Source organism: Phyllostomus discolor, chromosome 11, assembly GCF_004126475.2.
Source record: "Phyllostomus discolor isolate MPI-MPIP mPhyDis1 chromosome 11, mPhyDis1.pri.v3, whole genome shotgun sequence".
In the NCBI taxonomy this organism is placed as follows: Eukaryota; Metazoa; Chordata; class Mammalia; order Chiroptera; family Phyllostomidae; genus Phyllostomus; species Phyllostomus discolor.
Window position 1 is genome coordinate 85,438,379 of NC_040913.2, and position 26,619 is coordinate 85,464,997.

Consider the following 26,619-nt stretch of genomic DNA (forward strand, 5'->3'; position numbering starts at 1 on the left):
TTTCTCCCTTTATTGCCACCACAGTGAAAGCTTCACGAGGGTGGGGACTTTGCTCTGTTTGTCCCTGTGTCTGTGTGCCCAGCTCACTGCAGACCCCCAGCCAGCGCGTGGAGGGCGGACACAGCTTCCCGTGGCAGTAGATTCTCACAAAGCTGTCCAAGGAGACACATGTCTGAGTAACTGTTATTGGGAAGGACCTTTCCAAATCTGTTCTGTTGGGTACATGGGGAGGAAATTCTAACTGGGGGTGGAGCGGTGTCCAGGATGCCATAGGTCTTCCCGTTCTTGTAATGCAGTTGAAACTGCCCTGCCATTTCAAATGCCCTCGTGTCCACACCTCTGAAATAGCTGAAAACAAAACATGAGAGCAACAGCCACAGCAACACTGCAATAGCAATGCAGGCTCCTTTCGTTTACACACTGCCTTCTCCAGAAGCAGCCTCATTTGTCAGATGGAGCGGGGAAGCCTGGAGTTAGAACCCGGCATTGGTAGGGTTTGCCTGGGGTAGACATTGTTGTTGCCTTGGGCTGGGGAGCCAGTGATACTGCCTGCATCATCTTCCGGATGAGAAATTATTGCTTCTCTTTTAAATGTGAAAGATAGGAATAGCCACTTACACTGTACATTTTTTGACAAAATCTTGAACTCTTGAAACACTCTCAGGTTACTAGGGTTTATTTTTATATGTGAGTGTCATTATTGATGAATTTCCTAAGGCTTGAAAGAAACACTCACTTCTAGAGTTCTCACAGGGTATTTTTGAAACGTGCAGTGTTCCGGGTTACATTAAACGCGTCTAGATGTACCCTGTTAAAAAGCTGTATGTTGTATATTGTAAATCTCTTGTTTATTTCTTTTAATGGAGCATTATTTACTTATGGGCAAACCCTTCTTTTGAAGCCTGGTTGAATGAAGGGAAATTCAATAACCCTGCTATTTTAAGGAGAATATGTATGCAAAACTAAAAATATTTTTTCATATTTTAGTGACTCCATCTAAATAATAATTTAAAAAACCTTCTTATTTGCTCTCTGTCTGCTTCTCTTGCTCCCTTTCAAACACAGAGTGGACAGGTACCAGTTCAATTAACTTTGTTTCCCAGTAACTTCTAGGGTGGCTAAAGGAAGGGCAGAGAACCTTCGAGGAGGTTTTATTTTCTGTGTGTTTGGGTGGAGATCTGTTCACGGCAGGCACGTAAGTGCCCGGTGCCCGAGAACCACCAGGAGTTCCAGGAAATGAGATGCTGGCCGTCTGAGAAGTGTGTTCCGTGAAGGAGGACACTTAACTGGAAGACTCAGTGGGCTGCAAAGTACAGACAAATCCAAAGCTGAATTGACAGTTGCATTATCTTTGGGCTGAGATAAAATGCCGTGAAGGGATCACAGAAAACTGTGGTTCAGCCTATTGTTGGGAAGTAAAGCACCCTAGATCTCAGTGGATTCCCACCACCACCCGGTCTTTAGGTCGCAGCTCAGCAGGTTGGCGATTTGGGCCGGGCCCCCAGGGGTGTTCCCTTCGCTCCTTCCAGCTGGGCTCCTGCATAAGTGGGTCCCTTCCTTTCTGGTCTGCTTGGTGGCTCTGCCTCTGGGAGTTGGGGGGGGTGGCAGGGGTCAGGGGCTGCTAGGTCCTCTGTAACCACCCAGCAGCCTCGTTAGCACCATTTTTTTATAATTAATTAGTCACAAATTATTTCATTTGCTCATTGCTTTCTCTAGAGGACAGACGACTTGGGGGAAATGGGATGGGAAGTAGATGGAAGATTTGGGGACATGAAAATAGACCGCGGAATCGGAAGAGAATATAGGAGCATTGCGTTGGTATCTAGGCTTCATACACATCCCTGGTATCTCTGCTCAGGTTTCAGCTTAAATACAAAGGTATTAAAAATAAAGATATTGTATTGCCTCTTAGGATAATACTAAATTTAGCTTGTACTGGAATTACAGGGCATCCATGCAACAGAATAACCAGGAAAATGCTCGTGAGGAGTTGAAAGAGAAATCTCAGGATTTGAAATAAAGTCAAAACCATACTGATTCACTAAGCATCCTGACGTTTTTGTCTGGAAATTTGGGGAGTTAGTGTCTGAGCACTATGGAAAGAGAGATTTGGGGCTATCTTTAACAGGGAATTTCTAGAGAAGATTAAGTAAACTCCTGTTACTATTCTTTTTCTCAAACAGATTAGAAAAATAAGGGAATAAATAATGATCCTCATTTGAGATAAAAAAAAAAGAAGTGACCTTGGTAAAGCATAAATGTTTGTTTTTCATTGCTTGAAAGGAGTTCAGAGCTCATTAAATATCAAAATGAGTGGCCTTGTTTCTAATAAAATTCATAGGGTGACGTTAAGGTTCTATGACAGAAGTTTAGGTTTCATTAGAAACTTAATCAATAGAGACGCTGGTCTAAAATTTGATGCTTTAATAGTGAATCTTGATACAGTTTACAGAAGATCATTTTATCGAAGGGAATAACAGTCTTAAATTCTGTTTTTGGCTTCAGGGAAGACCCTGTGTTTCAGGCTCACCTGTGTAAACTGAAACAACCAAACAGCTCATGTCCCAGAATGCACCATGGAAGTACTTAGTATCAGAAATGTTCAGTTGTTTAGAGTCTCTTATTAAGATACAAGTATCCATGTGGAAAAGGTGAGCTGATTTGCACAATTATAGTAGCACCACTGTGTAAATTCTGCCAGTGTTTGTTTTTCTTTTTCAAATCTTCCAAGGAGTGAATTGAACAGGTTAGGGCAGCACTGCTCAATGGCACTGTCCACGTAAGATCTTAATAAGTTAATTTTAAGAACGTATTTTATTTAATCCAACATATCGAAAAGTATCATTTCAGCATGTAATCAGCATAAAAGGTATGAATGAGATAGAGCTCTCATTCATATTCTCGTAGTCACATCAAGTTTCTAAGCCAGTGTGTATTTTATACTCATCTGAGAGTAGCCCCATTTCACGTGCCTGTTTCCACAGGGCAGGTTCGGGGATCTAAATACAGGTCAGCTACTTTCAGGAATATTTATCCATGCAAAGCAGGGCCCGGGCCCCACGGTCTAGTCCTCCACCGTTGGTGTTGGTTGGTTGGCACACCCTGTGGGGAGTGGGGGAGGGGAGAGTTCGGCAGTGCTGTGTGGGGGCCAGGTAGCCTCCTCTAACCGCATGCAGCCATTGTGCTGGTGCTGCAGAAACCTGCGTTGTCAAAGATGCTGATGGCGTCGATCCTGGCGTGGCTTTTAAACTATTACACTGCAACAATTCCTGGGATGTTAGAAAGTAGCAACAAAGCTGGATGCAAACTCATTTTGCAGTCATTTCAATTGGGCTCTCTCTTGCTTTGTGTTAATGGGTACAGGAAAACAGCCGAACAGTTCATTTCAGATGAGAGCTTTGCTTTCTTTCAGTTAAACATTGTCCTCTGATAGCTTTTCTAAAATTCTGAGCGAATCAAGAGTGTTTTATTTCTCGGGATAAGTATCGGTTATTAAACTTGTCCCATTCACACTTCTTTTGGGGACTGTTTGGGGTTGGTAACGTAATTTTCATCTAAAAAGTAGAAATTTTATTTCACCAATGAGACATAAATCTTTTTTTATGTGAAAGTATGTGGTGTCCTAAGTTAGTGATACTTAACCTTTTCATCTTAGGGCACATATAAACAAATTACTAAAATTCAGCAGCACACCAAATAAATAGTATTTTTTGCCGATCTGACCAAAAATATACCTATATTTTTGATTCCTTCACACTGAACAGCCATCGTTGTGTTGGCTTTTGTCATTTTTTAAAATTTGACACTCTAGTCAGGGGCACTCACCTCTTTTTCCCTAAATAGTCAGGTACTGCATGTTTTAAATATTCTTATAGCACACCGGTTTGAAAATTGCTGTCTTAAGACGGTATTTTACAGAGTAATTTTACAAAAGGTTTGACTAGATCAGGTCACACGTGAAACAAAACCTGTAGTAATTAACAAAGGAGTTCCTGGGGGCTTCCAAAATTGTGAACCTGGGTAATTCATTCAAAACCCACAGTTTCCCTACTTCTCTCTGGAATTAAGGGCGATAAAGCAGTCCCTCCTCTGTAAACTTGCTCTTTGTGTTGGCTCGTTTTCACATTTCAGATATGGGAAGTCTTTGTGTAAGTTTTGGGGCGTGCACACTGGGATGAAAAAAAATTTTTTTTTTGGTTACCTTTTTGCTAGTCAGGATACCGCTCATTGCATTTGAATGAACACGGCCACTGGTGAGTGGCTCACAAATCTACCTGCTTCCATTTGGGCTTCAGCAGTTTCACATCCAAAAGTTGTGAATGAAGCCTAAGTAAATATGTTTGTTTTGTGCCGGCTGCTGGCTGGGAATCTGCTGAAGCAGCTGGAGGGTTTTTTTTTAACCTCTGCGGGGCGGATCATCACTGTAACAGGTAAATAGCATTCCTCGCGGAGGCTTGATCTCCCCCCCTGCGGCCGCCCCTCCTTCATTTCTCAGGGCTGTTGAATGTGGGCATTGTCTTGCTTGGAACCCTGTGGGTGAGGTCACCGCCTGGTCCTCTGCGAGCAGAGCTGCCCTGGGGCCACCTCACTGCGGGGGGCATTTGTTAAAGCCCCAGTGGAAGGCCCCATGGGGTCTCACTATTACCTTATGAAGGGCAGTCCATTCAGGCAGCAGAAGACGTATTTAGGACCTATTAACTTCTTCAGGCTCCTGGGCGAATTGAAAAGCACTTGGAAGTGAAGGAATAATAAGAGGAAATTGTTGCCAAAAGCCAGCGAAGATGCACCTTGCCAGATCTCTGTGGGCATGTCCGTCCTTTGCAAATTTATTTTCTGCTGGGCCGGATCCCCTTTAAGTTCTTGGGAGGAGAGTTTGATTCCTTAACGTTTATTCTTGAAAGAGTTAACTCTCCATTGCATTGGGGCAAAATTGGCAGAGAAATACCCTCATTTTAAAAAGGAGCTTTGTTTTTCGAGGAAAAAAATCAATATATAACTATTGTAGAAGTCTGGGAAAAGGTAGACTGTTAGAAAAAAGAAAAAAACTTATTAAAGTTCTACTGCTTAAAGCACCATTGAAATTTTTCCTAATTTGTGTACACACACACCCACACACAACCACACACAACCACACACACCCACACCCCTATTTCTACAGTTCTGGTGCAGGATTAAAGAAAAAAGGTAAACGTAACTGCACATACTGTTTTGTTGACTGTCTTTTAATATATCCAGAGCTTTTTATGATTCTTGAGTTTACTTAGAGAACATGGTGTGCCATCAGAGATAAACAGTCATATGTATAATTATACCCAATTTTTGGATATTTAATTGATTTCTTTGTTGTTGTATTTCTCTGTCACCCTAGCATGAATTCCACAAAGTGGGATAAGGGGGTCAAAGGAAATAAAAATTTAAGCTTATTGATACAAAGTATATTGCCACATTTTTATCCAGAAAAAGACTCGTCAGCAGTTGGAGAGTACTCATCTCACATTCTTTGCTGCAACCGAATAGTTGGATTTGAAACCAAAACCCAGAAATGTTCCAATATTGTTGGTGAAAAAAATTACCCCATTCCAGGAACTATCATAATGAAAACAGTTTTTGTTAATTTGGTGCCTTATAGTTCTGGTTCTGTGTTTAGGGAATTCTTATTTTAAAAACCTACTTTTTGAGACAGTACTCTCAGATTTAACTTAGCTTTCTCAAATCTTTGTCCTCATCGGCATCTTAAGGCTTATTGCTCTTTGTTAATTTGTTACCTTTTTTTAAAAATGAGTGTTTTCTTATGTGCCAGATAAAGATCTTATGGGGAAAAAACTTTTTATTCCACGTGGTTAGATACTACTTACTCTATAAAAGCATGTGTGTTTAGTTTGTCAACTGATGGTTGTTGTTGTCAACAACATCAGCAGGAATCCACAATTTGGGGATCCAGTGAAGAAGGAAACTTGATTCAGTCTAAACAGTTCAACTGTGATACAGCTCTGGACAGATCTGCCCTGCTCCACTCCTGCCGGTCTTCCCCGCTCTGGCAAGACGTCTCCCCCATTCAGTTCTGGGTGGGTGTAGGGAGGAATGCAGTCAGTGTTCAGTCCAAGTGGAGAGAGAACGTGTACTCTGGGAGTGAGTGGAACTGACTTAGATAGAGCAGTCCCCATCCATGGTCTCTGATTGGTCCGTCTTCATGCAAATGAGGGCTCCAAGTCCTCAGAGTTTGATTGGACTGAAAGGCACTGTTCTGATTGGTCAAAATGGAGCTACTCTGGTCAGTGAACATGTTGTTGCAGCTGTGATTGGCCTGGGAAAGCCTCAGTCCCAGTGGTTGAAACAGGATTCCAGCAAGTTCTGTACAGGGGCTGGTGGGGTGGGGGCGGGGCAGCAGCACAGTGCCGGCAGGCAGTAGAGTGCAGGAGTCAGGCAGCCTGTGCAGGCTTCTCCCTGAAGTGATGTTTGCATTAGGGGCCCCTCCGTAGAAATACCTGCTAGGCTCTTTTTTTTTTTCTTAATCTGAGCCCAGTTAGCTGTCAAGAGCCTTTCTTAGTAGGTGTCTTCTTTCTCGGGGCCCACAGCATGAATTTCTAATTTTAGCTGCTGTAAGACTTTTTAAATAAAATGCATACATTTTTTATTCTCAAAAGCAGAGTACAGTTTCTTCTCTCTCTTTCTTCTGTGGTCAGTGTTATTTAATCCACCATGCTCATAGCTAACATATACTCAGCAGCACAGTGTGAATGAATTAAAACAAATGATCTTATTCGTGGGGTGATTCAATAAGAGAATATCAAAGATCAGTTACTAGGCAGTAAGCAATTTCTTGGCAGCTATTAATTAACTCAAGTACTTGGGAAAGACTGAAGTAAATAAAAAACAGGTTTCTATTCAAAACAGTTGGGTAAAGAGTGTTCTTAAAAAAAGAGCAAAGTGATAAAGTTTTACATTAATTACTTCTGCAGTAGATGGAAGAATTAAATATGAAAACCAGGTTTGCACTGAGGCAGAGCGTGCGTGCGTTTAGACAGATGAGGCCCAGGTGTTGGAAGCTGATACGTTGATTTAAAGATGCTGAGGTGATTTGACCGAACCTTTGGAAAAAAGAACACTCGTTCAAAAACTGACAAGTATTTTGTTCTTCGTTAGCTTGTGTTTTATACTTATAATTGTAGTCAGAAAACTCATAAAAACTGCACTTTAGAGTCTAATTCACCAGTCAAGTGCTAAAGATGGGAAGCAGTATACAGGGGAAAAAAATCCACAGGTCTCTGGAGAGTCTGGGTGAAGAAAACTCACAAATAATGACGGCACACCAACGTTCTCCCTCACCGTGCCATGGGGGACTAGTTCTAAAGGCACAGTCCTGAATGGATGCATCTTTAATCATGTGGAAGTAAGAAATCCATTATTTTTCTAAACCAGACAGTGGTTGTCTGTTTCAGTGGAACAGTTGGTTGATTACATTTCTTCAGGGCTTTATTTCCCAGCGCTTACTTCCTGTGTATGTATTTGAATTCCAGCGCCAGGGATTGTCGTGAGTGAGTGAGAGACCAAAGGACATAGAGTGGGGACCGGAGCTTGATTAATTTTTGTCAGTAGTTTTTGTGACATTGCCATCAGACTGTTTAAGTAAGTAGATTTCCCTGTAGCAGATTACCATAACTTGGGTGCTGAGACATCTGTCGTACAAATACACAAGCAAAACTTTGATATGTTCCAGTGCAATCTACCAATAGAAAAGGGAATTCAGGGTCTGCCAGGGTTTTCTTTTTTGTAGAGAGAATAATGCCTCTTACCTGCATTGAAGGAAATAAAATAGTCTTTTGTAGAAGTTAACAAAACAATCTTCACTTTTTGTACAGTAACTGAATATGGAAAGCAGAGTTCTGAGTGCAGACTCCCATATATAGAAAGCATTATGCAGGTCGAAAATGACTGGCTAACTGCTTCAGATAGGAACTTCCAAGATGCACTGAAAAGACAAGGTAGCTGGCGTGCAAGACTTGTTGAATGTAAAATCCCCTGCTGTGGAGTAACTGCAGGCCCTCCAGCGGTCCCAGGCCACTGCCCGCTGGTTGTACGACGTGCTGTGATTGTAAGAAAATCTTAATGAAGATCTTTCATTTGAAGTTGGAATTTTTAGACCTCCACGTATTTTTACGATCTTACTAAAAACTAAGGAAGTTTGCTTTCCTGTGAACTTTTTCATCGCAGTCACATTTAACTTTGTCTGAGTGAACTCTCGTATACCCTCAGCTCTTTGGCACTGTATTTATGGGCCCGGGAACGCTTCATTACAGCTTATTCATTCATGAACTGTAAGGCTTGCTCTTCCCCTGCGAGGAGAGATGCATGTGAATGCCTTTGCCTGTTTGGAATGCTGTGTTTGATCTAAGGGGGAATGCCCTTGGAGTCCCCTTCCTGTAGTGAAAGAAAGGTGAGGTGACTCCTAGTCAGGCCAGATAAGGCAGGAATGTGCTTCTTGGTCCCTTCTCTATCATTTTTGGCTTTGCGGCTGTGGCTATATATATATATACTTTACCTTTTTTGCCTAAGGGAGTCGGGCACTGGGTGACTCCCTTTCAGATACAGTGTTGCGTGCCCAGATGGGGCTGGCCTGCCGAATTCCTGAAATTCATGACTTGATTTGGGACATTAAAAAAGTTGCCAAAAATAATAAGAGGTTGACATTCTTAGTTAGTTGCAACTGAACACAGAAGAGTAAGTGAAAACTATGCCTCTTTTGTTTAATGGGTTACTCTCTCTCCAAAGGTTACCCTTTTTGTTCAGATTTGTTGAATTTTGTTTAGTTCTGTTACCTTACTCAAATGATTTGTCTGAAAATGTTGCACTGAAAATTCACACTGACTGGTAGGTAGGTTAAAGAGACCTGTGATTTTTTTTTTGCCCCCCTGTTAACCCCAAAAGTTAATGATTAACGTACAATCATTCAGTTGTGAAAGGAATGTTGATTGCTTTGGAAAAAATACATGGTCGTTATTTAAAGTTTCCTAAAAAAGTTTGCTGGTTATTTCAGTCTGTTGAAAGTGGGCCAGGCGTCATTCCCACTTTGCGGTGCCCGGGAATGCCCAGGTGTGGAAGGCGGCACGCTCTTCCCCGGGGAAGCCCCGCGCACGGTAGCTGGTGAGCCCTGTGTGAGGGCCAGCGGGAAGCACGGAGGGGCTCTCTCTCCCCCTCCAGCCACGGGCCTGGCCCTTCCAAAGCAGTGCTTTGGGGTCAGGCCCAGAAGCACGAACACAGACCACGCAGTAGAGCCGGCCTCACCCGGGACTGGATGCACTGTAATTGGAGCAGACGGTCGGTTTAGATCACACACTTTCTAGAAAAGTTGTGTAATTAAAAAAAACCTTTTACATTTTTTAAAAAAGAAGATAATATAGTTTATTATTGTGAAATACACATAGTCCATAATGACCTAATGCAGTGGGGTAGATAAGGCTCCTATGAAATGAACGATTTTGTACAGATTGAATACATTCTTCCTGCAATAAACATGATAGTTCTGACTTCTATCTATTGTTCTGTCTAAACTGTTAATTTGCTTACTCAGTTCTTTGCATAGGTGAATTATAAAATGCCCACATGTGTTGGCCCCATGGAATTAATGATACAGTAATCTTACTCTTGAAAATAACTAGCAAACTAAGTTTTGTTAAATTTTATGAGAACCGTCTTGTGATTTCTGTTTTTAAATTTTTGTGATATAGATTTTTGTGATTCTGTGAAGGTGTTAGGGGTCGCTGTGGGAATTTTAGCCATTTCCAAAGGGATCTCTGCTCCCTAAAAGGCTTACTAACCAGAAGGCGAGTAGAGAGAGGGGAGGCCCAGACTGTAAGTCCAGCTGACCCCTGATGGACTTGTGTGTGACCCTGGGGAGAACCACCTGTTTGTCGGGCTGTCCTCGGCCCCAGGCTTTCTTGAAATTGAGTGGTCAGAGAAGGACTCCTAAAGAGGAGACGTGTACTGGGACTTGAGTGACACAAATGGAGAGCCAGCCATGGGGTGACAAGAATTTGATCTGGGGGAAGAGTGGCCCCCAGATACAAACAGGCTCATACTGGTGGAAGTCTGAGATGGGGCAGGTGGGAAGGGAAGGGCAGGGGCCGGGCCGTGTGGCCCCTGGGCTGTGACTGCAGGTGCCTGGTGGGAATGCGGGCCAGGCCGCCCCTGGGGAGGGAGCCTTTGTGGCAGATGCTCCTCCTTTCTCTGCTCCTGTGGACAGTCCTGTCCCGTCCCAGAAGTCCTGTTCTCAACTTGACCCCAGCTCATGCTTTACACGGGGCTCCCTGGGGACCTCTGTGATAGCTGCAGGCGAGGGGAAAAGAAGCGAAATGGGCTTCCTTTGATCTGACCGCTCTGCTGGTGGTTTTCCGGACCAGCTTTCCTCCTGGGTGATAAACTTTCTCTTGGGTGTATTGTAAACCCTCGAAATCACACTGCTGTCTTCACTACTTTTAAACAGAACCATGAAAAGCTAACATTTTTTTAAATTTCAAAATGTCTTATGCATATGTGTCATAAAAATCTTGCATTAAAGGCATTTACAATTTTTAGCCGTTCAGAAGGTAAGTTAATATTTTGAAAAGAATATGATTAAAATTTCTGCACCCAGATGGAGACCTAGGTTTTCTTCCCAGGTCTTAGATGAGGTGCTCCTTCAGTGCCCCTGTCTCCATACGATTGTCATAAATTTGTACATTAGGTGTCTACGGATTATCTATTACACGGGTGTAAAATTTGTGCTTTTAAATTTTTTTAGTCATGATATATTTTAGGAATGTCTTTCATTGCCCTTGGTTATTTTAACTTGTAAATCTGAAATCACTTCTGGAAAGCTGATGAAATAAGTAGGGAAGGAGATCGTATCTGGGGCAAAGACGGACATAATGTTTTCTCTTTGCTCCAGAAATGTCTAATGTAGTTCTTCCTAGTTTTGACTGCCATGTCGTATTTGAAATGAGGCTTTATAGTGTCTCATAAAAGTAGCTCTGTACTTGGCTGGGGTTTGGAGGAGGGTTTGTGACAGCTCACCGGCCACTCCAGCGTACTGATGCACGCTGTACACATTCAGCCTGTTTTCTGTGCTGTCAGTTGTAATTACGGTACTTACAGGTCTCCACTGAAAATGCTGCAACGGTGTTGTTGTAAGTTTCGCTTGCTCTGCAATATTCAGCTCCAAGCACTGGGGTTATCTTAGTTACCTGGCCTTCAAGTGATTCCAGTAGTTCTGTTTCAAACCCTACTACATAACAGTGTGGTCTCTGGTAGCCAGTTTTTTCCTCTGGAGCAATAGTAACATCCTTATCAGAGGTAGAGGTTAGGGATTAAGGTGGCATACCTCTTGAAGAATCTTTCTAAATCTTGACTTTGCTTTCAGGTCTCAAGCATCAAAAGAGACTTAGTAGCACTAAATTGTTACCTTTATTTTTATACTAAGCATTTACACCTTACAATACACTTCCCCCTGATCCCCGTTTTATATTTGAGGAGACTGAGGTATGGAAAGGAATAAATTGCCAAAAGTCCCACATTAAAATGCAGAGTAGAGACAGTTAACAAGAATGCTTAAGAATAATTGATTATGTTGCTTAAAGGCTAGTACTTTTCAGTAACACATGGAAGGACCAAAACCTACATTCTCTGAAAACTCGATTTTCCTCTCCATGTCTGCAATAAGTAATACTCCTGGCTAGTGACCAGGATGTGTGATTACATCCCAGTCACTGACGCCACAAGGAGGTACGGCCACGGGTACTTTTTAAGCTTTCTTAGACTTTTGTTGCAAATCTCCGAGATGTATCATTGACGATTGTTTTTCCTGCTGTTGGTCATTTTAGTCACAAAATCGGCCACCACGTTTCTCTCCTGCGAGAATTTGGATTAAGGCAGCGTCTCCTATCTTTATCAGGAGCTGCCCTGGAGGGTGGGTTGCGGGTTTCAGAGACCAGGTCTCCAGTTACGGCTTTGATTCAAGCTCTAGAATCGAATGACAAGCCATCAGCCCTCTGGACCGTGGCCTCTTCATCTGTAAAATTAAAGGGTAGGAGCACGTGATTTTTATTGCTCTCTTAATTCTTCACTTTATCTGCTTCTTGGGTGGGGTCATTTAAGTCAACTAAATACCTTTCCTTAGAACTTCCCTTGCTTTTGAAACTTCATAAAATGCTGTTTCCATAGGAGGGCAGCTGCCTACATGTACCTTTGTAAATGTGTTTCGGATCCAGTTCTTTTTGCGTCCAGAGGGCAGAGAGAGGGGTGGCTACGGAGGGGACCGTTACAGAAAGCACGGTGCGTGTGGAAGCAAGTTAAATGTCCTCTGGTGGTGTCATCAGGCATCACAGATGTCAAGTTCAATCACATTCACATCTCATGCTTATGTGTAACATTCTCTGACTCTGAATTAGTTCTTTTGATCTTATTAGAGACATCAGTACTGTTAAGAATATCAGTTCTTAGTTTTCACCTGTTATTACTACTGACCCTTGGCACGTTTTAAACAGATTTCTGTCAGCTGAATTTTATTTCTTTTTAAAGATGATAGTTAAAATCATGGATACGCCAGAATTATTTCAAAATATGGGGGCTAAAAGTGAACATCTTTAAAGTTTCTTCAATATTTGGTTACATTGGGACTTAATTTATAAACGTAATTTTTAAAACTCATGTCCTGAGATCATTTCAGAAGTTTTTTTGTATTTTCTTTTGTTCATGGGTATATTAGTACTAAATGGATCTGTGAGTTATGGCTAGTTGAGATTTACCAAATTATAAAGCGATTGTGTAAATGGAAATTTTTTTTGAGTTTCGGGTTTTAATAGGCTGTTAACAGCTAACCAACCAAAGTAGTAAAATATTAGATTGGTCAAAAAGTCCATTGAGTTTTTTCTGTAAAATAGAAGACACATTTTTCATTTTCACCAGTAACTCTATGGACTTGGGTATTTGAGTGTGCTGGCTGTCTCCCGCTTCCAGTCAGTAGAAGCCCGGGCACCGATGAACGTCGGTCTTCCACGGCATCAGACAGCCCACGGCGGAGAACTCTGGCCAGAACATCAGTAGCACCAGGAAACTTCTCAGACCACTTGTAACTCGTTCGGTCAGTCACGGCACTTTCTCCATGCACTGCACAAATCTTTATTTTTTGCATTTCAGTTGCATTTTTACCTTCCTTGAGGTAATAACGCAAAAGGCGCTAAAATGGTGTGTATTTTCTTCTATCTTCAGTATTAAAATGGCTGTACAAAATTGCACTGATTTTGTTGAGTTTTTTAAATGCACACTGACATGACTGATGTCACAAAGTAACAGAATTACTTCAAATGAGATTAAAGACACCTAAGAACTACTGGAGCCACTGTAGGGTAAAAAACCTAAGAGAACTTCGTGGCTGACTCGATAACCAGGAAAAATACCTGCTTTGCCGCCTCTTTCATAGTTGGTTGGGTGAAGAGCAGGTCCATCCAGGAGGTGAGGCATGAATCGTTTGTTTTAAAAAATCACTTTAAAAGTGACAATCAAACTTGATAACAGAACATCTGGCCTCTTCCCTTTGAACCCATATATCTAATGTCCTGTCAAGAGCTACACATATTTGAGCTTCTTGAGAAATGCCAATAATGTTAAACAACAAAACCAAGCTGCTTCTTCTTCTTATTTTTTTTTTGGTTTCTGCATTTTGAGTTTGGATTTAGTCTTTAGAAAAAGTATTTGGAAAGTGCAGGTGGTTTCCAGAACAGCGTGTGAGTGTCTCCATTTCATTGAATCGCCATTTACTTACCTGTCAATTAGGAAGATCTCCGTTTTTGGTGTTTCGTACTTTCAACTAGTTATACCTTTAATTAATATTTTCTTTTTATTTATTTATATTTTATCTGTATTTCAGTAGCTGTTTGCTAGTTAATTATAATTAATATGCTGTAATTAACTGTTAGGTACTTTGAATAGATCTCTGACGGATAGTTTGATTACGTACTCTTTTGTAATATGTGTGGCTACACGACGTCTCTGTTCATCTTCATGTTCCATATCTTCTGTTATCACCTCATTGAATACATGGTGAGAAGGATCAGAGAAGAAAATATTTCACTTTTTCGTGAAATGTGTATGGTTACTTTGTCGGAGAACAACTCCACTCGAGAGCCACTCTGGCCTCAATAGAGGGAATTAAGGACGAGGGTGACCTAAGAACTACTGCAGGTATTTACTCTGTATGTTTAATTTTTCCCCAAGTCAGTTCTTTGCTTTAGTTTTTTAGCATAGACGCGTGACAGTTGAGACTCACTCATCTATTCTTCATGCAGCCTCTTACTGTCTCAGGAGTGGTCTCCGTGTTCTCCAAACCAACGAGTTAGCAAGACCCTCTCTCCGGGGCCTTAACTCAGTGTTTGGAAGGGGGTGTTCCATGCAGCGTCTCCCGTGGCTTCAGACGGTGCCGGCTCCGCCCTCCGCCTGTGTGCGCCGCAGTCCCGCCCCGGGCCTCGGCTGTGCCTGCCCGCCGGCTGCTGGGTCTGTTCTGTCTTCCTGGTTTCTCTCTGGTTTCAGAATCCGCTGATGAAACAGAGGTGTGCCCCGTCTCTTGAGATTTTAAAAAATATGCCAGATTAGCAATTTTCCACTGCATTTAAGTCTGTCATTCCCACCTGTCTTGATTGAAGAAAGCATGAGTTTAGAAAACAGGTAGATTACGGGATGATGTGTGTGTATACAAGTGGATGTTTTGCCTAAACAAAGATTCTTAGTAAGGGTTAAATAATCTAATCTTGCAATGTATGTAGGTCATTCTATTTATAGGTGTTTGATTTAATTTGAAATGTTTGTTCCCATAAAACAGGGTGTACCCGAAGTTTCTCTTAAGTTATTAGTGTCGGTGAATCAGTTCATAACCAGGTTAGTCTAACCTAGCTTAAGTTTCTGAGTTTCTTGTAGGTGTCAGGTTTGGCAGCAAATTGTTTATTAGAAGTAATTGAACATTGCCTCTAAATTATACCTTTTCTGTGTGTAAAATAGTTTGAATTTTTAAAATTTAAAGACTACTTTATGGTTGAAATAGACTTTAACAGAGAAGCCAGTTTGCATTTTCATTTGATACAGAAAAGTGCCCGTTGGGAGTGGATAAGACACGGGGGATTTATACAGGTTCATTACCCCAGGCACCACAAAATAAATGGGATTTTTATTTGCTTCAACTGGCATTTGGTTCATGTAAAACACACCTTCCTTTTGTGCATAGCTGAACTGCATGTGGGCCTTAGGTTTTATTTTAAGAAAAAGAAGTACTACTTGCTGTTTTCTGGATTTAGAATATCTGTTTAGGAGAAGCCTAAACAAGTCTTAGAAAAAGGACGATCCCCTCTTCCCCCAGCCTTGCACACTCGAGGACTCTGGAGACAACTGTCTCTTGGAAAGAGCTGTGTTTATACAGTGACCAGTGTAATACTTGACTGCGGCGGGAGGAATCTCATTCCATTCCTTCTTTAGCAAGGGAGTGCTTTCAGGAGTTTGGCATGAGGCTCAGTCATTTCAACTGACATTTTAATCATTGAATAGTGCCTTGTCTTCGTGCTAGAGCATACTTGACAATACAAATGTTCCAGGCAGTTGTTGTCCAACTTATGGAAACCTGTAAGTCACTTCTTAACCTCGGAAGGTTGCTTTTACATTTCTGAAATGTCTCGAGCTCTGTTAATACACTTTGGATTAATCCTTTACACACGTGTGCTTAAAAAATAGTTTTATGCAATGCATATGCATTTCTTGTAGAAAATCAGAAAATACTGGCACAAAGAAGAAAAAATTAATTCATCCCTCTAACCCACCATTTTTAGTGTAGATAACACATCTCCCTATCTTCCCTCACGACATGGAATTATAATTTATTTCTGAAGTTGCATCACAAAATTCAGGCAGAGATTTATAACCTGAGAAGGGTTTATTCGACCTTTGTGTAAGATGTATTTATAACCTAAGTGGGAAGTGGTTATGAAAGTAACTGGCTGTTCAAATACTGTGCTGCCCGTCTGAAACAGGTGTGCTTTCTTTCCCTTCTCTCCCTGCAGCTCCAGGGAATAAATTATTCTTTATTTAACCACCTTTCCCATAAAACCCTGTTCTACTTTCCTTGGATTCTTTAGCACCTTGTCTCATGCCTGGCAGATAGTAGGAACCATGTGCTTGTTGAATGAGTTAAACAAGGCACAAATCAATAATGCCAGCTTCCAGATTAGTGTCTAGCAAGATCCAGCCACTAACAATATTAATTTTTCTCCTTGGTGAAAAAGATAATGTAGGATACATTTTTTTTAATCTGTTAAGTATTGAGGACTAGATTAAAAATACACCCGATTTTTAAAAAAAGATTTTATTTATTTATTTTTAGAGAAGAGGAAGGGAGGGAGAAAGAGAGAGAAGGAAACATCGACCTGTGGTTGCCTCTTATGCGCCCCCAGCCGAAGACTTGGCCTGCAATGCAGGCATGTGCCCTTGACTGGGAATCGAACTGGTGACTCATTGGTCCACAGGCTGGAGCTCAATTCACTGAGCTGCACCAGCCAGGCCCAGGTTTTTGTTTTTTTTTTATTTTTAAAGAGGGATGCTGCTTAAGAGATTAGTTTGTATCCAACACAGAACTTCCACAACTGCCTTAAGATTTAGAACTCTGGACCTAGCACTTACCCTCAGTATTGAAAGTTAGTAACAGTAACTAACCGCATTCACAGCTCAGTTATGATGGTCTCACGGCGATTTCAGCATTATGTGACGCCATGGACCCAGTAATGTTTCATTTAACACGGTTTAGACTGTATCTTCGAGTTAACAATTTGGCGTGATAAATACAGCGACCTCCTGAATATAGACAATAATGTTAGATTCTTTTTTCCTGCATATCCTTTTCCCTTTTTCATTCGAAATGCACTTGGCCCCCTGGATTCTTGAACCCTGTCCAGGGCTCCGTGTGGCCCCCAGTGAGTCGGGTTTGTACTTTAAGTCATGTCCTTCCTCCCACCATGGGGCCCAGTGCTCACGACCTTCTGTGGATGTGTTTGATTTTTTCCCCATCAACGTGGTGGATTTATGTGTGGGCTTGCAAGGGGGGGGGCAAGGCTCGAGAGTCAGACGTGGCTGCTGACTCACACTCGGCCGCCCCAGCCCGTGGGGTTGGGAAGCACCGAGTGTCTCGGTGAGCTCCGGAGCTGGTCAGCCAGGTTGAGCACCTTCCTTCCCTGCAACTACGTGGGTAACTTAAGGCGACTTACTTAACTTTTGGGCCTTAAGTGAGTTAGTAAATGTAAATGGCTCAGATGGCTAACTGGTCAGGGAATGCAGCAATTAATTTACTGCTGCACTTACTACTGTTACAGTGCTGGGTAAAGGACTTGAGATCGGTGACTCTTCCGCCGTAAACCTCTGTAGTCATGTACGGAAAATGGGGAAAACCACTGAGTTTACAGGATAACGGCGAGGCTTAAACCGTGTAGCTTACACCTGCATTTGCTGAGTGTGTGTCCAGGGAACACAGGGCAGGAAAAGTAATGGACGTCCGTTTTCTGAAAGATAAAACAAACTGCTGGAAACATTGCCAGTGACGTGTGAAATGTTTCCTATGAATTTTAATGTCTCCAAAGGCTATCTTGTGTATGTGGTTTTATCCAGTTACTCCGTGTTCAAATGATACTTTCGATACCCAAGAATGGTCCTCTTTCAGAGCGCTTATCCGTGACAGCCCTCGTTAACAACGTTAATGACACCGACGTGGACATCGGAACTTGAAGTCATTTCTCCACCAAGCCGGAGACATGGGTTAGCAGAGCTGGCCATGGGAATGACTGCTTACAGAGCTAAAGAAATCCCTGGGCTTGAAACGTATGCTTCAAGTCTGGGTATGAACTTAATTACTGTTAAGTTCTAGTACGTTTGTAAGTCGAAAAGCTTCCTTAGCTAATTTTAAAGTTATTGCAACAATTTTCATGGAACGAGTTGACAGATCTACATTTTAATTAAAATTATTTCGGTTGGCACTCTGAATGGTGAAACAACAGATTGACAGCTTCTGTATAAAAACACTTTCCGTGATTAACATACGACCTAATTCTGGGCATTATAATTAATTATAGAATTTCCTAAACCTAAAACTTTGTAAGTGGTTTCATGTGTACGTACTTTTGGAATATTAAATTGGCGAAGCTGTCAAAATATCCATTATTATATCTGCTCAGATTAATTGAAATAAACACTTGGAAATGAAATAAATAAATACATACTTGGACATGGAACTGTATCTGAGATATAAAAGGAAAATAAAACAAGAAGGTCATACCAACAAAACTTCTGAGGGACTGATGGCACTTATGTTTTATTTGGATTTTTATGGTATGCATGTAAAATATGGCTTGCTATTTGCAGCAAAGTATGGCTTACAAATTGTATTGCTATTTAAATGTTAAGCCCTGATATATAAAAATTTGTATGTGCGTGTTAGGATCTACCAGGATAGTATGAAGATGTTGAAATACTAACATGAAGATGAGAAATTCAGAAAGGTTTTATCACTTGAAGGAAACAAATTAATATACATAATATAAGCTCTGATGGATTACCCTTTTGGGAAAATTAAGTAGATTTAGAGAAAAATCTCAGAGATGGTATAGACATCCCATAAAGCCCCCACCCCATGCTCGGTTTCCTCTATAATTAAGATTGCATTAATATGTATGTGTTATAATTAATGAACCAGTGTCGATACATTCTTTTTTTTAAGATTTTATTTATTTATTTTAGAGTGGGAAGGGGGAGAGAGACAGACAGACAGACAGACAGACAGGCATCAATGTGCAGTTGCTGGGGGGGCGTGGCCTGCAACCCAGGCATGTGCCCTGACTGGGAATCGAACCTGTGACACTTTGGTTCACAGCCCGAGCTCAATCCACTGAGCTACCCCAGCCAGGGCACATACATTCTTATTAACGGAAGCCCACGGTGTGCTCAGGTTTCTTCAGTGTTTCCACGATGCACTTTCTGTGGGCCTGAGTGGGAACTCGGGACCCTGCACTCCACTCAGTGGTCGTGTTTCCTTAGGATCCTCTTGGCCGTGACCGGTTCTCACACTAGCGTTCTGCCGAGTGTCCTCTGTTCCACGGGGCCTTAAGAAGCACCCCCTGCCTCCTTCCCCGCTGCTCGCCAGCCCCTGGACAAAGCAGACCGTGAGTCTGTCCATGCCTGCCCAGGGTTTGCATTTCAGCAGGGAGCTGCTGCTCTACTTTTTAAAATTTAACTTTGGGATGAAAGAATGTCTTATTGTCAATTAATATTTAATATAACCGTTGTGGGACTTCCGATTTTTTTTCTGTCATCATCAGAAAAAAATTTGAGACGCCATTTATGGATTCATTGCAGAAACATGGGTATTGTATCTCCAGTAGGCAGAAGATACCTTTGTTCTTTTATATTTGGGAAATACTGATTTCCAAAAGTTATTTGTTTACGATGAAACTGTAGAATTGGAGGGAAGAGTAGTCAGTTGCTTGTTGCCGACAAGGAAACATCATCAAAAAATATTTTGTGTTCAAGTTTATCTGGTGATTGACCAAAGAAGCTTTTCATACAATTGCTGCTTAAGCTAGGTGCCAGAAAAGCAAGGGGATACACACCCAGACAAGCACACACATTATCAGAAAGATGGGCAGGGTTTCTGGCCAGTCTGCGTTGCCAGTCATTGCTGATTATAACTATTTTGGGTTGGAGTAGCTGAAGAATCTCAAAAGCAACATTCTGTTGAACGCTTTGGCACTAGGACTTGATAGGGGGCCAAGGCCTATTAAACAAAGAAAATAGGAAAATTCCAGGAATAAAGGTGTTCTGTGGCCATGGAAATTTGAGTCAGTTAAATTATTCTTGGCAGACAAGTGGCTACATACAACTGCATTTTTTTCCTTAGAAATGACCATGTTGAAAGCATCGCGCTTGTACGAGTCTGTGGGAGGGGGTGCTGGGTTTTCCTGTTCTGGGATGATTTGAGTTAATGGCAGCACTGGCCGTCAGCAGTGGGCGTCAGCAGTGGGCGTCAGCGGTGGGCGTAGACACTAGTCACTGGAACCTGTATTTGCTTTTGGACCTACAACAGTGGGAACACCTACTACGTACCCTGTAACCTTTGAATAATCAGGCTTTAAGAAGATGCCATCCATACCTACTTAATTAAATATATGACCATTCCTGAATCCTTCTAGAAAGCAATTTTGTGAGCTACATGTCCAGCTACCTTGGCCAGGCTCTTTGAACAATTTCATTCTCCCTTCTCTCTGAGTTTTTCCACTGTGTTCACATTTCAAATCAGTTTCCACAGTGACATCTGGTGGTGGTTTGGGGGTCCTAGAGAGCATGTTTGGAATGATAAACATTTTTGCTTAACAGCTTTACATTTCGGCTTCTTGGGGTTTTTTTTCCCTTATTAACAACTTTTCCTGAGAATGTCCTCATCGTATTCTTGAGATTGGAAAGCTACTCATTTACTCATGCAGTGTTTCACTAAAGCAAAGATATGATTCCTCACAATGTGGCAAGGGAGTTCGTACAACTAGCTTGGGTAAACTTGTCTTCTGAGATCAAAGTATACAATGTACAGAATCACGAAGCAGCATCCCCACCCCGCCTGCTACTAGGCCCTGGAGCCTGTGGTGAGAAAGGTGTCGTTTCTGCACGCTCCTTCTGACGGCCTTTTCCCTTGCAGCCTTGGTACTCTTCCCGTCCCGCAGGAAAGCCCGGGCTTACTTGATACCTAGTTGCGTCCTATTGTTTCAGGAAGTGAAAGAGGAAATAAAAAAAACTAGGAGCAGAGATGGCAGAGAAAGAAGGAAAGATAGAAGGAAAGAAGGCGACTAGAGTTTGCATATGGATGTATACACGTGCCGGATAAGATACAGTGTTATTGTGTGTATGGGATAAAGGGGAATATATGTTAAACTAGAGCTTAAAGATGTACGGTTTTTATTGGTTCCTTAGACGATTGTTTCAGGAAAAGTGAGTTCATAACCTGGTGTGCAAAAAAAGTAGTTCCTGAAAGTTGGGTGGTAACCTATCGTGCATTGAGAAAAAGAGGAATGAGGTCGAGTTTTGAGAATAAACACAGTGGGTTGGTTGATTCACTTCCAGTGATGGGTAGGAGTCTAGTTATTGTTGTTCTCCTATATTAAAGGTGCTAACCAGCAGTCTTCATAATATGGTTTTGAAAGTTTGTTTCTCCTCTGTGAATCAAGGTAACTGCTGACGTTACAGAAGCAGTCCGTCTATGGAAACGCTAGCTGTGCCCTAGGAAGGGCTGGGAACAGAAGTGCAGGAGTGAGGACTTAAAGTGACGGAGAGAACAAATGCTGTGTTTGGTGCAGCATCTGGGCAGTTGGGTGCTGGTCCCCTCAGAAACCAGGGCCCCTGTGAAGAACACTTGGGATTCCAATGAGCCCCTGATTAAGAAATTGTCTCACTCCAGAGTCTAAAATCTGTGTGTGCAGCTTCCTGAAGTTGGGTAAATCACTTCATCTTTATTTAAAAACTACAGAGTTGCCCTGAGGGTTTCTAAGGGTTTGCCAGTCTACCATTCTTGATTCCGAGATGCTAAGCTTGGGTCTACTGGTCTTTCCTTCGAGGATTATCTAGAGTATTTCTAGCCTTTCCTGAACTCTCCTAACTCTTCCTGGAATCCAGACGGGAGCACAGTGAGGGCTTCAGCCTGTGCCCAGGGTCTTAGGGGGATGTATCTTGCGACCGAACACACAGATTTAAAAAGCAGAATGCAAAATAACTTTGCATATGTATGTGCTTTCCCTACCTACCTTAAGTGTTTAGCATAGTGCTTAGAATCAGAATCCACAGTTCGAATAATGCTCAGGCACCCGACCTTGAACCTTGTGGCCAAGCACAGTCCTTGGATCTTCTCTCCTTTAGTGTCCTGATTCCACCAGTTGAGAACTCTCTGAAGCCCCCTCCCCATGGCTGCAGTGCCCTTCCCCATGGTCCCCAGCATCCCAGGTGTTGTGGGGTGGGTGACCGTGAGGCTGTGGCTCATGAGAGTCTAGCCTGCCGGCGAGGCGCCTGTGCTCCGGAATCAGACTGTCGACTCGGATCCCAGTTCTACCCAGTAACTGTTGACCATGGCCTTGTTCCTTACACTCTAAAGCCTGGACAAGTTGACTACTTTGTGGGAGCTTCCGCTTCCTCCTTTGTAAAGCTGGGGTGGAAATCCCACAGTTTTGGTGTTCTTTAAACCACTCGATGTGGGTAGAGCACCCAAGGAAGTCCTTGGCATACGGCAAATAGTAGTCGTATGAAAGTGGTACAGACACAGTAAATATGCTTGTATAATACGAATTCGAGCATTTTGGTTAGAAGAGATTATTCGGTATTCCCTCCTTCCCCTTTGACAGTCAGAAATTCCCTTTATAGTTACCTATAAGCTGTATTCAATAATTTTGTTTGTTCTCTCTTCTAGAAGGCTGTGGTAATTAAAATACATCAAAACATAACCATCTTAGCAATCACTGTCAAATTTAAACATATCGCCCACGAATGAGTGAAATATCTCTGAGCATCTCAATTATGCATAGTTAATATTTAAATTGCTAATTAACACACTCTTCGTTTTCTTCCGTATTAAGTGGAGCTACTTTGCTGCCTCCCTTTTAACCTTTGTTACTACCCGGAGGTGGCCTGGCATTCAGAAGCTCCCCTTCCTGACCTGTCTGGGGGGGTCATGCGGAGAAGGCGTGGCTACTGCCACTCACGGTGCAGCCTGGGCACTCCCGGACCAGGCTCAAGGTGGGACCCACTGGAAAATGGGTAGCTGGCTTTGCCTGTGATTTTAGCCTCATAGGGGACTCCCATTTTATGTTTTCCCTTCCATCCGGACACCAGAGGAAACCATCCCCTATGAACAAACATTTGATACATTCCTTCTGAACATTGCCATGTTAAAAAATGGTGACCTTCAAGTTCAGGGTGCCTTTTCAGAGTCTTCACGCTGAATTTTGATACCGCACTTTTGTCACGGGAACAATAGGATGATGGAGTCTCTGACTCCCGGCGGCGGAACTCCAGTGTGCCATTATCTGTGCCCCTGGGGCAGTGCCCCATCTCTCTCCCCCTGAGCTCCGCAGCCTTGGTACAGGGGCAGCGACAGCACATGCGCAGCAGGCGGGTTGGAGACGGGAGTGAGTGAGGGGGTGCCTGCGAGACAGCGCCCCTCGCGCTTGGCGCACGGGACACGGGACACATTTGTTTCCGTAATTACTGCTGTCAGTCAGTGCCTGCAAATCACGGTTGGAGGGACACACTTTTAAAACGTGGATAGCAGCGCAGACTGTTCAAGGATTAGGACTCAAAAGAGGTGAAGACAAGCGCCGTGTACCCGTCGTCTTGAAATTTCCTAATAATACTTCATCTGCCAGATGAGTTATGTTACATTTTAACGGCATGGCAGAACACAGGAGGAGCGAGTGTGCGTTCATTTGTTACTGTGTAATCCTAGGAGAGGGAACGTGCTGGTATTCCCAGACTGCTTTGCCCCAGTTGGGGGGGGGGGGGGATGGGGAGGCCATGAAAAACCGAAACCAGCAAAGATGACTTTCTCTCAGTTCCTAAGAGCTCTCTTCTTTTGAGCTAAAAACCTTGTTTTACTAATTTAGTGAAAGAGAGCATAGACTGCATTTGGACCAGAGAAAAAGGAAAATGTGTTTGAGCTTATCCGACCGTTGTTTCTGCTGCATACAGAGGCCAGTTAGCTCCTTTTATTTAAGAGTTCTGAGGCTTTATTTTGTATTTCTATGAGTAGTATGATAGACCCATTTATAAATTTTAAATAGTTGCCTATTGAGGTAGCTAATAGGAGAAAAATCTCATTTATTTTGCATATTGGATAATATTTAACGCTTCCAAAAAGGTTTACAACTTACAAGTAGCCAACTTAACTAAATAATAAAATGTAAATAATCATAAAATGTTTACTGCTATTCAGCAGCATTATAGTGACTATCGCTTTGTTAGTTCTTCACAAACAGAAAGGCATTAAATGGGAAATTTCAGTGATTCGAGGGGTATAGGATTCCAAAGTCCATCCTGGACCACAGTGTTGAACCCCAAAAGGAGCGCCGGTTCGGAGGGGTCAGCACACCAGAGCACGTGCAGTGACGTGCTGGGCACGTCCTGGGAGAGCCAGAGGGCAGGGTTACACCTGGGACTGCAAAGGTCAGGTTTGCCCAAGAGGAGGGGCTGTTTTCGGCGGTCACCACCCTGAGGAGAGAGGTTCGTCCCTGGATCAGGTGAGGGTTCCACTAATTTCAGAGGCTGGGCCACATCTGTATGAGCGCCCCCTTCTTTGTGATCACATGACTCCACTTTTCACTGGTTGACTTACTGAGATTTGGGTCCTAATGGAGGACTTTTCTGTAGCAGCTCCAGTTAAGATGTACATTCATTTTCGTTCGCTGGGCTTTGGGTAAGGTGCTGGGTGTACTAATATTTCAGAAGCCTGGGGCCTCGGCCTTTTCGGAGCTTACGGTGTAAGTGGGAGACCTTGCGTTTTGAGCGCTGTGGTGGTCGTGCCAGCTGTTCAGCGTGAGTAAAAGAGACCGAAGGTCTGTGTCCACAGGAGACCTGAGCAGTCCCGTGCTCTGGGACTTTGAAAGGCCGTCCTCCGTGTTTCTCGGCTGCCGTAAAGGGTGCGTCTGCCCAGCTGAGCTGTGCAGAGGAGTGTGCTCCAGCCTCTTCCTCTGAACTCCGGCAGGGGCCCCATGACGTGGCCTGGGGAGCCGAGGTGCTGGACTGTGGGGACTTGGGTCTGGGCTTGTCTGCGGCTCCGGGCTTGTCTGGGACTCCCTGCTTAATTAACATCCAGAAAAGTCAGCCAGGCTTACCCAACCATACACTTCATCCTTGGAAAAGCAGAGTACTCGGGCATTCGATGGGCTCTCACTACCCATCCGTCTCATTGAGCGGTTTTGAGAATTGGACGAGACAATATTTGTAAAGGGCTTCCCAGAGTGCCTTGCCCCTGATGCGAATGATGACAACCAATACTTTAATAGCCAGTGTTAGGTGCCAGGTCCCATCCTCATCATTCTGTGTGTGTGGGCTTATTTAGTCGGCCTCTGAGGAATATGGTGTCACCAGCTCCATTTTATCGGAAAAGGACACGGAGGCACCGAGATCAGCCAAGTTGCTGCAGATCACACAGCCGTGACACATAAGCTCTGGGTACATCAGAGTTGGTACGCAGGGTGACACTTTCTCAGCGTGGCAGTTGCTGTTGTTGTTGATGTTGTTGTTGTTGTTGTTGTTGTTGACATGCTCCTCCATGTTCGTCTTCTCTCCCTCCAGGGGTCATCGAGACTTCCGACCGCCTGGACCGCGAGTCCGCCCCCCACTACTGGCTGACGGTCTACGCCACCGACCAGGGCGTGGTGCCTCTGTCCTCCTTCATAGAGGTCTACGTGGAGGTGGAGGACGTCAATGACAACGCGCCGCGGACGTCAGAGCCGGTGTATTACCCAGAAATCGTGGAAAACTCTCCCAAGGACGTGTCGGTCGTGCAGATTGAAGCGTTTGACCCCGACTCTAGCTCCAGTGACAAGCTGACGTACAAAATCACAAGTGGAAACCCACAAGGGTTCTTCTCAATACACCCGAAAACAGGTACGTGTCGGTGCTGTTGCATGAAACGTTTTTGTGTGTCTTCCCGTGATCGGGGGGACTTAAAATGCGATGTTCCACTCTTCTTCAGCTTTTAATAAATCGTTGTCCTCTTGAGTTGTTCAAAGTAAGTCTTTAGCCAATGATGACTTAATCCATGTTTGTTTCTCTTTTGAAGTTGCTTTTGTGAAGCTATTTATGATTTTGCTCATTCGTACGTAGAATTTTACGTGCAGGTTAAAAAGCAAAGGTTGTTTCAGGAGTAGCTCCTACATTAGTGATATAATCTTATACTTACTGCAAATTCTTCTGCTGTGAGGTATTCCAATTTTTAAAAAAGATTTTATTTATTTATTTAGAGAGGGAAGGGAGGGAGAAAGAGAGGGAGAGAGATCAGTATGTGGTTGCCTCTCGCACACCCCCTACTGGGGACCTGTCCCACAACCCAGGCCTGTGCCCTGACTGGGAATTGAACCAGTGGCCCTTTGGTTCGCAGGCCGGTACTCATTCCCCTGAGCTATACCATCCAGGGTCCAATTTTCTGAACTACTTTTTATGAAGAATGTCATGAGTTTATTTCACAATTCACAGGTGGTTTTGTTGTTGTTGTTGTTGTTGTTGTTGTTGTTACAGTGTTTGGAACCTTTTCACAGAGCAGTGCTGAGCCTCTGCAAGCAATAAGGAGCAAGATTAAACTATTTGTAGATTGGGAACAGTTGCTTTCTTGAACTGATAACTCAAGATTTCCCTCTGTTTTCTCAATGTCCAACCCCCTGCTTCTAAGCAGATGGCTTCTTGGCTGCAAAATCTTTGAAAATTTCTAATCCTTGTTCTTTTATGTTGGACAAGGCATCTACTTTTTGCTTAGTCCTCAGTTATTATTATTATTATTATTATTAATTATTTAGCAAAAACAGAGGTCCAGCCTAG

General features: G+C 43.0%; 1 protein-coding gene across 3 annotated transcripts in view; it reads left to right on the forward strand.

The window, feature by feature from the left end:
• FAT1 (FAT atypical cadherin 1) overlaps positions 1–26,619 on the forward strand; it is a 127,714-nt gene that overhangs the window by 32,231 nt on the left and 68,864 nt on the right. For all 3 annotated transcript variants that reach the window (XM_036011727.1, XM_028526451.2, XM_036011728.1), the window contains exon 3: positions 25,378–25,692. In XM_036011727.1, coding sequence (XP_035867620.1) covers positions 25,378–25,692 — 315 coding nt within the window. The remainder of the gene's footprint in view (positions 1–25,377; positions 25,693–26,619) is intronic.